General features: G+C 38.5%; 1 protein-coding gene and 1 long non-coding RNA gene across 2 annotated transcripts; one reads left to right on the top strand and one right to left on the bottom strand.

The window, feature by feature from the left end:
- Window positions 1–122: 122 nt before the first annotated feature.
- Window positions 123–6,044, bottom strand: wdr55 (WD repeat domain 55). Its single transcript, XM_041778847.1, has 4 exons — window positions 5,490–6,044; window positions 3,971–4,077; window positions 3,551–3,820; window positions 123–1,253 (listed from the first exon to the last, which is right to left on the bottom strand). The coding sequence occupies exons 1-4, from the start codon at window positions 6,042–6,044 to the stop codon at window positions 914–916; spliced, it is 1,272 nt and encodes a 423-aa protein (XP_041634781.1). The 3' UTR covers window positions 123–913.
- A 2,188-nt stretch (window positions 6,045–8,232) lies between these two features.
- Window positions 8,233–12,662, top strand: LOC121504986. The gene is made up of 7 exons (XR_005991499.1): window positions 8,233–8,391; window positions 10,089–10,173; window positions 10,288–10,444; window positions 10,716–10,800; window positions 10,926–11,039; window positions 12,007–12,065; window positions 12,153–12,662. It is a non-coding gene; the product is annotated as an uncharacterized LOC121504986 (long non-coding RNA).
- Window positions 12,663–14,444: the final 1,782 nt, after the last annotated feature.

Raw genomic sequence — 14,444 nt, 5'->3', positions numbered from 1 at the left:
TATATTACATGATTAAACTAATTACACCACTCTAATAAAAAAGATACAAAGATACAAACTAAATTATTTAGGTATTTATTTCACACAAAACATACACAGGGAAGGTAATATTCTGAAAAAATACTTAATTCATAAGAACTCTGCACTTTATATTTCTGTTGGACATGAGGAAAGTCTGACAAATTTGTCCGTTAATCCCTACCTCCCCCTCTCTGCCGGTGTTATTAACCATTATAACACTTTTCCTTAAACCCTGGCATTTACGTGCCAATTTTCACATTTGAGGAACATTTTCTTTTGACTAAACAAAAACAAGGTGTGTATTTTTTCATAGATATTTAATGTCAGTTGCATTTTGCAACAAATTATCCAGGATACAAGGACAAACTGACACAAAAACATCCTTTATTTATGTTTATCTGTATAGCTTAGTGCTATAAATTATTGGACACACCATTTTAGGTACGTACCAAAAGAATCCTTATTTTTCTGTATTATACAATGACAGGGTTTTGCAGCCATAGGATACATTTCATGTACATGGCCCTTAAAGAGTTTCTGAGATATAACCACAGTCCGTAATGGACTAATACATTTTGGTTGATAAGCAGTCTCCATATCACATGGTACAGACTTCCATTACTGACTCTGTGAGGAGATTATTCCCCTACTGACCTCCTGGTGTAAACACAGAATCATCCAACTTATTTTAAGTTTACAGGGCCTCACAGACTGAAGCCTAGCTTGGTTCAGTCAAAGACAGCCATAGATGCCTCCATGCTATCGCACATACTGCTGACGCTGTTAGGCACCATAGATGGCCAATCAATCCACAGACATCCTGGTACGTAGGAGGAATCTGTTCATAAAGCAGACATCCCATAATTAAACATTAGTCCCAGACAGCTGTTTGTTAATCACTTCCACTGTCGCTGTCGTCGTCCTCCTCCTCCTCCTCCTCCTCTTCCTCCTCCTCCTTCTTCTCCGTCTCCTCTACCAGTCCTGAGAAGAAGTCGTTGTCTCCGTGAGCTTTCTTCGTGAGAGATTTCATCCGTCCGTCTTTCTTCTTTCTCTTGCGATATTCGTTGACCGTCTGACTGGGTAAACTGGAAATGTCCCAGAACTTGATGAGCTGGTCGTGGGCACTGCTGGCCAGGAAGCGGGAGTCCCAGGACGTGGCGAGCTCTTCGATGGGTTCGCCGACGTGCTGCCCGATGCAGCCGATGACCCGGTTGGGAAGGAGGTTGACGGCTCTGAGGAGAGACAGATTTAACTGTTAAAAAGTTTACGTGACTGGTGAAGTTAGAAGAACTGGACTGATCCCAGATAGCTGGCTCGAGAGGAAACTGTCCTTAGTTTGGATTCAACCACAGAATTATCTCACTTTAACTTCTGGATGTTAGAGGACTGGGATACCACACGTCTGAAAAGAAACCAGAGATTTTAGTGGTGGCTGTTTTGGATCATTATCTTAAGATAACAAAAGAGCAATCGAGTCTTGAGTTAGACTATTAGAAGACCTGACTGGACCACTGGAAAACCTCATTGGACCACTGAAGGCATCTGGTCCGTTAAAAAGCCAGATGGTACCGCCAAATAAGCATTGAGAAACCAGCAAAGGCTGTCAAAAACACTGGTTTGGCCAAAGACATGGTCTAATTGGGAAGCCTAAAACCAGACGGGACCATCTTAATGCCATCTTTGGCTATTTTATACATAGAATCATCACTGGAGGTACACAATGGTGGACCACTGAAAAACCCCATTGAAAAACCAGATTTTTCTCTCTAAAAAAAAGAGTTTAAAGTCCAGACACAATAAAGCGGTCCACTGATAAACCTCAATAGACCATTTTAAATCAACAGGAACGTAGAAAGACCAGTTGGAACCAGTATAAAACCAAATTTTAGCTCTAGAAAAACCATCAAAGGCTTTCAATATACTAATTTTGAAGTCCAGCTACATCAGGCTGGACCAATAAAAAACATAAACTAAACATGGTTTTGTTAATTAAATGGCCGACCTAGAAGACCATATTGTTGTTTTGTTGGGCAATTTTAACCATAAGGGAGTTTGGAGTCCAGACATATTGGGTTAGACCATTTAACCCTCAGGCCCTCCTTTAAAAACATCACACTCTCCCTCTTAAAGCCCTTTTACGACATTGGATATATCTAAAAGTAATAAAAATGAATGAAAAAACTTCATTTTTAATTTTTGGTCCTTAGCGCCAGTCCTCGTTATGTATAGCAGATGTGAATTATTTTTCATAATTTTAACCCTATAAATGCCAGTTTATTTACATAACACCACATTTTCTGACACAAAAAAAATCACACCCTCCCTCTTAGATGCTTTGAGGACATTGGATATATTCAGAAATATTCAACATAAAAGAAAAAACTTGTTTTAATCTTTGGTCCTTCATCATGTATAACAAATGTGAATTTATTTTCCTAATTTAAATTTTTCACCAGACTCTGACATCCACAGAAAACACCCAAAGTAGTTTTAGTTGAAATAATTGTTTCCACTGGCCTACAGCCACTGACATATCCTATCAGTTCAAACAAGGTCATCATCTCCCACAATGCCTCTCTGCAAACATTGAAAAATAATGAAAATTGGTGGCATTTTTTTGGTGTGCGAATAATTTTACCTCTGAATGACTGGATTACAGAGGAATTGACAGGATTTCTTATTTCTGTACTGCAGTGGCAGTAGATTGAAAATAAGTGGCTTTAATGGTAGTCAGTGAGGCCTAAAAGGGCTTTAGGGGGGAGAGTGTGAGTTTTTGTCTACACAGAGGAAAATTCTGTCAACACAGTTTGGATAATGACATTTCAAAAATCACATCTTTGTCAAATATCATCATCTTAGCATGATAACTGCCAAAGTAAGAGCAAAAGGGGTCTGAGGGTTAAAGACAACACGAGCATTGACAGGCTATAATGTACCATTTCAGACCACCAGGGTATCAAAACGCTGATTTATACCATTGAAAATAATTGTTTGGCCTTTTTTGGCTATTGTCAAATAAATAGGGTACAGCGATGTCAGGTTGGACCTCTGGAAAACACCAGGGTCATTGAAGGTCATTGAAGGTCCAAGCGGGTCCATCTAAAGGACCAGTCAATGGTATTAACACCAGTTTGGCCAACCCAAAGGTTTTAAGAAAAGTCTGACCATCTTATGGCCATTTTTAATGATTTTATAGGCAGCGAAACCTGTTTAGGGTACAAAAACATCAGGATGGACCACTGACAGACCTTGTGGACCTCTTCCAGACAAACCTAGACCATCAGAAGATCATTTTAGGACATTTCTAAGAATTAAGACATATGCTGACTGGTCATTTTGATCTTTAAGATCACCTGAGATCTCTGACAAACGAAGAAATCAAAACTCTAACCTGGAAATGTCTGATTGTTTGATTGGTCGCTTTAGATCTTCAAAAGACCCAGAAAAGACTCTTACTTCAGTTCAGATCTGTGACATTTGAGGCCTTGGACATTTCGTTCTTAAACAGCCCTGGACTAGCCAAACTCACCGGATGTATCCGTCCATGGACGCTGTGCACATGATGCTGTCTGTGACGGGGACGATGCACTCCACCGACTCGGCCTTGAGGGCGAAGCGGTCGCTGGTGGCGCCGAAGCCGTTCCAGTTGAAGATGTAGATGGTTCCCTCGCTGGAACCACAGACCACCTTCTTCCCTCGCTTCATTATCGCCACTGAGGTCAGATCGCCGCTCTGAAACTCGGACAGCAGGTCGAACCTTCGCCGCTTGATGTTGAAGACGCCCATGGTACCATCGCCGCTGAATCAGGATAAATGCTTGGTTAAGACGTCAGAGTTTGGCTTGTTGGGGTCAAAGAGGCTCTGAAACCTCGGTGGTTTTAGTTTGTGGTTCAGAATGGACAGAGAAAACCAGTCCACCAGTATGAGCTGCAGGTTAAATTCTGTTTACCTGGCAGTGAGGAGGATCCTCTTGGCCTGGTCCACGGCGATGTCACTGATGTAATCCTCATGGTGTTTCAGATCCATGATGGCCGTCCCCTTCCTCATATCCCACACCTCCAACAACAAACAAACAAACAAACGGTCAGAGGAGGGTACAGCCATCTCAGACTGGGTGCATGGAGGCTTGATTTTCATTGGTCTGTTCAGGGCTTTTTTTACAGACATACATTAGTCTGTCATCTATTTAATGGATTTACATGGATACTTCAAATCAGTGAAACTCCTGAGCCACATGTGGCTCTTTTCCGGTGATATGAAGCTCTTTAATGTCTTTATTTGAGATATTTCCCCCCCAAAACTTAAAAAAGGTCAAATTTAACCTCAGAAATTATACACTGCATGAAACATTAATCAGTTTGTTTCCCACTCTTGTGTAGTTGGCTTAGAAAAAGGTCAACCTTTATTTTTTTGTTTGTATATTTCCTTTGCCCTTATCTGAAAAATTTCCCCCCCTTTTTTCCATTATCAATCAATTTTTGCCGGGTTTTGCCCCTTTAAGTTGCCTTTTTCCATTAAATGCCACTTTTTCCCCATTTTTGCCACTTCTTTCCCTTAAAGTCTCTTTTCACTCATTTTTGCCACATTTTTACCATTTTTTGAACAATTTTGTCACCTGTAACTCATTTTTAAACCTATTTTGCCAATTTTTCTTCCAATTTATGCCAGTTTCACCCATTATTTGCCACTTTTTACCCATTTTTGCCACTTCAGTCAATTTTGGTCTCTTTTCACTCATTTTTGCCACATTTTTACTATTTTTTGACCAATTTTGCCACCTGTAACTCAGTTTTTGTTATCAAATTTTTATCTTGAATGCTACTTTATTTCCTATTTTTGCCATTTTTTGTCCCTTTTAGTCTCTTTCACTTTTTTTCCACCACGTTTTTAGGTTTTGAGAATTTTTGTCACCTGTAACTCATTTTTTAATCAATTTTGAAACTTTTTCTCCCAAGTTTTTGACCATTTTGTCACTTCTGTCCATTTTTTGTCCGCTCACTTTTTGCCACATTTTCACTGATTTTTTATTACCAATTTTTTTCCACCAGTTTTGGCCTTGTTTAGCCTGCTTTTGTTATTTTCCATTTTCTCCCCCTTTTTGAACATTTAAGCTGCCTTTTCTTAAGGAAGGCTTTTTTTTTTTTTTTTTTACCATTTTTTGTTACTCATTTTTGCCACATTTCACTGCATTTTTGCCACCTATAACACATTTTTAATCAATTTTTGCCACCTATAACACATTTTTAATCAATTTTTGCCACCTTTAACACATTTTTAATCAATTTTTGCCAACTTTCACCCATTTTTTTGTCACTTCTTCGTGGCTTTTGGACCATTTCACCACTTTAACTTGTTTTTATTCCAAGTTAACCTGTTTTTGCCACTTCTCTCCACTCAGATTGTGGCTCTTGCAAGGGTATTTTTTAATCCTGGTCATGGCACTAAACCCTTAAAGGACCCATCCAGACCTTCAGGGTCCCCTTGTCGTCTCCGGTCGCCAGTATGTTTTCGTCCACCAGCAGCAGACTGTTGATGGGAGCCTCGTGCGCCCCCCGGATCCTGGTCACCAGCTGCCCCCTCTCCGCGTCCAGCAGGTGGACCGCTTTGTCCTTAGAGACGCTGTAGAGCTTCAGCCCGTCTGAGGAGAACCGGACCTGCCTGCAGGACTTCATGTGGTGTCCGGACGACCACAGCTCCTTGTTCGCCCCCTCAGTACAGGAGTAGGAGTAGGCGTACACGTCCCCGTCCACGTCCCCGACCACCAGGACGTCTCTGCTCGGGTGGAGAGCGACCGTGTTGGCGATCGCCTCCAGCCTGATGTCCTGAGGGGTGTCTCGGATCCTCGGTGCGGGAGGCTCGCCTCCATCCTCATCCTCATCTTCACCTGAGTCTTGGTCCTGATCTTTCGGTTCTGAGTCTGAGGTCTCCGGGTCTTTGGTGGTCTCATAATCTTCTTTTATGGTCATTTTAGGAGGATCTGTCTCTGGGGAGGCGGCTTCAACGTGTTCTGAGGGCGCCGCCATGATGTTTGCTTTCTGTCTTCTTCTACGCTGGAAAAACGGCAGAAACCAACCACCTTCGAACACACCGCCCTCTGCTGGACAGTTTTAAAACCATAGAAGATTATAAACAATTTAATTTAAAGAAACGGCACGGAATATTTTAAAAAATGTTTTTATCATTAGCTCAATAAAAATCAACAAACCAAGAGAAACAGATGGAATAAAAAAATGTTAAAAAGGAAGATAAAAACAGAGAAATGAAGGATATAAATAAAATAATCACATGAAACTGCAAGAAAAACATTCCTCATAGACGACAAAATAATTAAATTAATGCCTTGAACTGAAAGATATATGAAACTAAAAAATATTTCTTTCACCTGATAAGTATTTGAAAAGTGAAAAAGAAAATAAACTGTTGAATTAGTTTACCAGTCAGTAAGAAATAAATAAATTGGATTATTTATCTTTTTAATTTAACATGCCTCCAATTTAATCAAAACGTGAACAATTAAGTTGACATAAATAAAATAAAAAATAAATTGAGTTTGAATAAGAGGGGGAAAAAATACAGTTCAGTAAAATAAAATTAAAAATAACATAACACTAATAGAAAATTATTTTTATGAAATAGTAAAGAGATTTGAAAAAATATTACAATGTAATCAATATACCGATCTTAAAATAGATATTTTTTACATTCATATTATACTACATTTACTTTTGTTTTATTTTTAATTGGATCTTGTTTGCTTTAGTTATTTATTAAATAAATAATATATAAATATCCCTCTCAAAACAAACAAAACAACAAGCAAACAAACAAAAAAAAGAATTACCTGCCAAATAAACTGATATTCCGTGCATTTTTTTTTTTTACTGAAACACAAAGGTACATACAGAAACATAAATACAACCATAGAAAAAAATAATTATAAACGGTAACAAAAGTAGGAAAGTACATAATAGAAATAAATATTTCCAAGGGTAAGGAAGCATCAACTTTGTTTTTTTCTAGTCTTGCACAGTCACACAGTAACACTGTGTAGATATTTTTTTATTATTTGCAAAGTCTTAATAGCTTTGGTATGGAAGAGTATTGGGGCCACTGAAAAAGAAAAATTTTGAGATGAAATTTTTTTTTTCACTTGTGAGAAAAAAGTCAGAATTCTCAGATTAAAGTCAGAATTCTCAGATTAAAGTCAGAATTCTGAGAAAAAAGTCAGAATTCTCAGATTAAAGTCAGAATTCTCAGATTAAAGTCAGAATTCTGAGAAAAAAGTCAGAATTCTGACTTTATTCTTCAAATGAAAAAAAAAGTCTCAAATTTTTTTTTCAGAATTCTGAGATTAATCTCAGAATTCTGACTTTAATCTCAGAATCCTGACTTTTTTCTCACAAGTGAAAAAAAAAAAATCGTCTCTAATTTTTTCTTCAGTGGCCCTAATACTCTTCCGTACTTTGGTGTTTTCAGAGCGCTTGACAGAGATTTTGAGTCCGGATACAAACGCTGGAAAGAAAGGTTTTGAGCCAGGTTTTAAACCTTTTTAAAAATAAAAGGTTTATAACAAAAAGTTTGTCTGTGTCTCTCGTCTGTAAATCAGAAACAAAATTCATCTGTAAATGAACAAGTCCAAAACAGATGTGAGGTGGTTTCTGGTGAGTTATTGCAGAGAGAGCAGTTTATGTCAGTAATATCATGTTTATATTTCTGAAGGAGTGCTTTAGCGGGGTAGAGTCTGGGGAAACGTTTAGATGAGATTTCTCTGACTTTGTTAGTGATTTAAAACTGGAAAGGCAAAGACCAGACTTCTCCAAAGTAGATCATCTTCAACATTGTTCCACTATGATATTAGAGAAGGGGTATTTTTCCAAGAATCCAGTGTACCCATATAACTGACCATTTTGATTTAGTAACTGGCTGACAGCATGATGTCATTGTTGACCCGGTTTTAACTTATTTTGCAGAGAAAGTCTTTGTTACTCCAGATAAAGTATCTATGGGGTGAGAGACCGGGCTAAGAGCATCTGTTTATGGAAGCTTGATTACATGAAAGCTGCAAAAGTCACCTAGGGGGAGGGGCAGCGGGGTGACGTCACAGCCAGTCCTGCGGTGCTTCACGTGGAGAACGGTAGGGGGCGGAGCGTATTTATACCGCCGCTAACACGTGACGGTCTGTTTGAGGCAGCCATGGCGGATCCTCCTGTGTGAGAGTGTTTAAGGAGCAGCTAGGACCTGGTTCGCAGACAAGAACCGCTACCAAGCTGTCTTTCAGCGGCGTGTGGGCTCATGAGGAGCCTCTTCGGTTAGAGGGTCTGGGTTTTGGCTGGAGAGCGACCCAGAGTTGGGCTGTTTTGTGCTGGACAGGTGGGTGCTAAACACTGGCCGTTAGCCTGTGCTAGCTCGCTGTGCTAAAACACGTGATGTTCTCGTTTAAGTGTTAGTGTAGGAATAAAGCCTCTGTGTGCCTGCTTAAACATCCACTAACACTGAAACATCTACGCTGGCATTCCTGGTAGCTCGATGGTTAAACCGGGGCCTACTTAAGTCAGGAAGGCCTGGTTCAAGTCTGGTCCTTGGATCTTCAGCCCCAGGCTTTCCTGATCCTGTCCCTCCGTTTTACCTTTATGTCCTGTTTTATGGGCGGGATGCCCTGAAGTAATTCAGAGATTAACGAGTTAATCTGATAAAAACCTTTCATATTGGGCTGGGTTCTTGTGCCATTTTTCACTAGTTTGTCCTCGTTTTTGTTATTTTCCATCTTGTGCCCCTTCTTGCACATTTAAGCTGCTTTTTTGCCATGAAATGCCACTTTTCCCATCTGAATTACTTATTTTTGCCACATTTTACTGCATTTTTGCCACCTGCAACTCATTTTTTAATCAATTTTACCACTTTTTCTCCAGATAATTGCCATTTTTTGCCACTCCTTTGCTAGATTTGACCAGTTTGCCACTCTTGTCCATTTTTGTCTCTTTTCACTCATTTTTGCCACATTTTTGGTTTTTGACCATTTTTTCCACCCTTAACTCATTTTTTAATCAATTTTGCCACTTTTTTCTCCCCAGTTTTTGACCATTTTTGTCACTTCTTTCCGCTTTTTGTACACTAATTTTTTGCCACATTTTTGACTAACTTATCAGTTTTTGCCTTGTTTCGCTTGCTTTTTGCTATTTTCTAAAATTTCCCCTTTTTGAATTTTTTCCCCCTTCTTGCACATTTAAGCTGCCTTTCACCATTTAATGCCTCTTTTTCTCCCAATGCTTGCCAACTTTCATCCATTTTTTTTTTTACTTCTTTGCCATTTTTCGACCATTTTACCACTTTAACTTGTTTTCATTGCCAAGTTAACCCATTCTTGTCCCTTTTCACCATGGAGATTATAGAGCAGTTAATCCATAGTTGAAATAAAACAGTGACTTGGTGGATAATTATGAGGTTAAAAGGGATGCAAATGTCTGTATAGTGTCAGATAAAACCATATATCACTGATAATGAGCATATATTTATTTTATTTATCACTGACATCAGGTTAAAACCTTGTATCAGTGCTGTTGGTCACCCTTTCCATGTGTCAGTGGTTTTAATCAATCTTAAATCAGTAATAAATATCAAGATAATATTTTATTTATTCCCTGAAAAGTGGTGACTTTGATAATGCTGGTGTCGGGCCAAAGACTGGTATCTTCGAAGTTCCACCTGGCCCAAGAATTTTGAAGATATTTGAACGAGCCGAGTTTGAGCAATGAGGATCTTTTCAAAGAGTTGATGAATTATGGTTAGATATTTGGGTATTTATCTCTTTTCAACACTTAGACTGTGGCTCTTTCAAATGTATTTTTCAACAGTTTGGCTCTTTGGTTGAGCAGGGTTGAGTTATCATACCCGCTCACACAATGACTCTGAGGATTTTGACTGTTTTCTTAGTATTTCCTACTTTTTACACTAGTCGGTTAAATCCAGTTTAAATGGGTGTTTAGCTAAATGGGGTAATGGATGCCAGAGAACATCCTGAATTAAAACTCAGTCTTTATTGAAGGTGATCATTATTGTTGCCTCTGCAGGATGGACATCACCATGGCATGTCAAGAACATAGTGAACCACTTTTGTCTCGTTGCAGAGGCGTGATGACCCGTCTGCATTCCAAGGTAAGAACAGGATAAATACCAATTTTCTACAAAGTTAGGCAGATTTTTAATTTATATGTCTTGTGTGATTGGGGCAGATTTTAGCATGCAGATAAATGTATTTCTATATTTAAGGCCTTTGGACCTCCTCCATGTTGCTGACCAGCATGGCTGTCTTGCAGCCAGTCAGACAAGGACCTGGACTGAGAGAGGGAGCAGGACTCGCTACCCCCTCACCAACACTGTGACGAACAAATGGGGGCAAAAATGTCCCCAAGTACCTGAACTTCAGGTAAATATTGTTTATTTTAGTGATTGTTGTTTGCAGATGGTATTGATGCAGGATTCTAGTCTTTTTTTAAAGTAACGGGTACGTTCTTATTTACAGCGTGTGGGAACAAAAATCTTCCACTTAGCCCTTGAATACAAAATTTAGATGCTCCATTAGATTTCAGTTCGTTGTTGCTATTATTTTATTATGCTAACACTCACAGTACTCTTGTTTTAAATGGAGGGCTGTTGATGTTCTGTGAAGCAGCACTGTACTCTTACTGCTTCTGCAGGATGGAGATCACCATGGCATATCAAGGATACAGTGAACTACTCCTGTCATGATGCAGAGAAGTGATGACCCATCTGCATTACATCGTACGTACTGGAAAATAGCAAGTTTGTATCCTTTACGAACAGTTATTTACTAAAAGACGTTTTTTAATTTTTGTATGGTTGGTGCAGATTTTTTGCATGCAGCTAAATAAATTCCTATATTTTAGGACCTTTGGACCTCCATGTTGCTGGGATGAGCATGATTGCCTTGCAGGGACCAGGACTGATTACACCCTCACTAACACATGGGGGCTAAAGGTGTCCAAGTACCTGGACTTCAGGTAAAATTTGATTAGTGATTGTTGTTTGCAGACGGTGTTGTGCAGGAGTCCACAGTCTGTTTTTTTGTTTGAAGTAACGGCTGAATCAACCAAATCACAAAGCCTAGAAAACATAAATCGAGGGTGTCAAACTCAAGGCCCGGGGGCCTAATCTGGCCCATGGTGCAGTTACACCCGGCCCTGGTTATACCAGTATGAAGTCTGCAGATTTCCTCCAGTATAAAAATGTAAACTTAACCTCGATTATTTAAGATATCCCTGATGAGTCATAAAACTTAAGAAAAGTAAAAAATAGAAATACTTTGATTAAAAGTCAGGAATGTGCAAAAGAAATTTGTTTTCATATTTTCAATGTTGTATCTCACAATCATTACTCAGTTATGGTTTTAACTTTTTGTCTTATATTTTGACCTTTTAAAATCAGTTTTAAATGTTGAGTAACAGTTGGATCTTTTAAACCCATCATTTTTCATTTCATCTCACATTTCAACTGTTAAAATTCACGATTTTGTTGTATTTTGAACTTTCAGATCAACCATTTTAAATTTTGAGCAATGTTTTGACTTTCATAACTCATGATTTGATTTTTATCTCCATATTTTGCCCTTTTTAAACTCATGATTTTTACTTTTTGTCACATTTTGACATTTTTAACGCCTGACTTTGACTTTTACATCTTATTTTGACCTTTAAAACTAATGATTAAGAATTGTATCTTATTTTGTTATTAAATCATTAAACAAAAAAGCGCTCTGAAACACGGTGAATGTGTGAAATGAAAGAGTAGGTTTTATATGCAAAAAGAATGGTTGATCTATCTTATCCGGTTTCAAATCTACCGCCAATCAGAAATGAACATGCTAACCATAGCGCCGGTGCTACGCTGGGTTCTATAGGGTTGAATATATGAAATTAAACATCTGCAGGTGTATTTGAGATATTCTGATCCTATTTTTCTTTTTTTTAGCTCTCTGCTGATGTGTGTTGGACTTCATGTGACAATGAAGAACCTTGATGAAAAACCAGGTTAGTAGTTACATTTAACTCCAAGATATTGGTAATAAACCTGGAAAGTTTTCTTTATTCTAAAATTATTTATTTTCCCCTTATTAGGTTCTTCTGAAGAGGGTGGAGTGGTGATCTACGATGTTGACACACTCAGATCAGTCCTTTGATAATGCTGCACTCAAAAAAACAAGACAAACAGGAAACCACTCTGGCCAGGAGGACTCTGCCTCCTGCATGAATGTCTATGGCTGCCTGGACTAGGAGGGCATGGTTCCTTCTTTTTAACAAGGCCAGACGTCCACTCTGGTTGCCCAGCAGGCCAAATGTACTGTTGCAGTAACTGTGTGCACTTAGAAAAAGTAGCGTTAAAAAAGGCAGCGTAAACTGGGCATGCAGGATTGTTCAGCCCTTAAAATTTAAGAGTTAAGCAAATAAGCGTCACAGGAATAGAACATCTGTGGGATATTAGAGGTTAGACAGAAAAATGCTTCATTCATTCAAACATTCCCTCATGTAGGCCACCCAAATAGAAAAACTCTAGACCACGGGTGTCAAACTCAAGGCCCGGGGGCCAAATCTGGCCCGTGGAATTATTATATCCGGCCCACAAGATCATACCATATTTGTATTCTAACTGGCCCACCAGTCTGAGGTCTGCAGGTTTCCTCCAGTATAAAAATGTAAACTTCAACTTGATTATTTAAAATATCCTTGTTAAGCCATAAAAATCTGAAAAGTAAAGAGTGAGAAAGATTTCATGAAAGGTCAAGAATGTGGGGGAAAGAAAATAATTTGTTTTATTTCATATTTTCAATTTTGTATCAAGATTATGACTCAAACTTATGATTTTGACTTTTCATTTCATACTTTGACCTTTTCAACTCATAAATTAGATTTTATATGTCACATTTTTATCTCTTAGATTCCCAGTTGTAAATTTAAAGTCATATTTTGACCTTTTCAGCTCCTTTGGCTGTTTAATTCCATATTTTGACTTTTAAAAACATGATTTAAATTTTTTTAATTCCTCTTATTTTGACATTTTAAATGACTAATTTTTACTTTTCACATCATATTTTGACCTTTTACATTAGAATTTTGAATTTTAGTGATATTTTTAACTCTAAGTCATCATTTTGAATTCTAGCTCCTATTTTGACATTTTCAATTTGTATTTTTTGGCTTTTTAATCCAATATTTTGAACTGTCAGACTTACAATTTAGAATTTTAAGTCATATTTTGACTCTTAAACTCATGATTTAAAAAATGATCTCATATTTTCACCTTTGAAACTTACGGTTTAAACTTTTCTCCTCATATTTGCTCTTCAAAAACATTTTTTCTATTTTTGATATAGTGTTCTGATCTTTTGAACTCATAATTTGAGCCTTTAAACTTATTATTTTAACTTTTATGGATTTCCAAATGATTTATCATCAGTGCTGTTTATTTTTTCATATTTTATTGCTGATGAAAATGAGGTTGACAGATCTGGTTAAATCTTGACCCTGTTAGGCCCTCAAGTTAGACCTGAATCCCGAATCCGGCCCCTGCTCTGGACATTCATACAGTCCAGTTGGTTCCTTGGCTCACAAAAGGCTCTCAATCTCTACAAGGGCAAATTTTAATAAATAATATTACAGGGTACATGAAGTCCTCTGTCTAATAACCTAAAAAATGTATTACTTAAATCAATTTAATAATAAAAAAGGTAAAACTATTGAAAATGAAATTTTATCAAAATCACTGAAGCTGCTGGTGAGGTTGAAGTTGAAACTTGGGAGGTGTGGTACCATCAGTAGGGCCGTCCAGGCTGCCACAGGACGGCCGGGACTAAGACTCTGTGCTGCCTGTTGTGCCTTCGACCATATTCAGCTTGGAGGCCATGGCTAAGCCTGTACCTCGCGCTGCCGTGTGACCGCGGCGATCACAGGAGGCAGCACACACCCGAGGCTCCGTCAGCTGCTTCCTGTCTTCTGTGTCCTCAGTCTGTTTCACAGCCAGGGCAGCTGCAACTGTAGACACCTAGGTGGTCTGAACCAGGTCGTAGGGTTGCTGGCATCATTTTTGTCCTGACTCGACCTGTGGCGTGGTCATCCACGCCACAGGTCTGTCACAACCACAAGACACAAACGTGTTGTGATGTTAGATTTCTGTGCTGGTCATTGAGTGGCCACAGTTAGGTGGTTTATAAAGGTAGCTGGTAGATAAACCCAGTGAAAGGTTAACTTAGTGGTTGTATAGTCAGGTGTTTAGCTGTCCACCTGTGGAAGGCTGACTTCCTGTTCACAGTGAAAGAAACATCTCAGACTGACTTGTGATCATCTGCTTCCTGGTTGGTCTTCATTTACATTCAGGGTTGGGGTGAGAGAAGCATCTGCACTGATGGTTAGCTG

Source organism: Cheilinus undulatus, linkage group 22 (genome assembly GCF_018320785.1).
Source record: "Cheilinus undulatus linkage group 22, ASM1832078v1, whole genome shotgun sequence".
Taxonomy (NCBI): Eukaryota; Metazoa; Chordata; class Actinopteri; order Labriformes; family Labridae; genus Cheilinus; species Cheilinus undulatus.
Note: the sequence above shows the minus strand (reverse complement) of the source record. Positions and strands in the feature narration are given on the sequence as shown.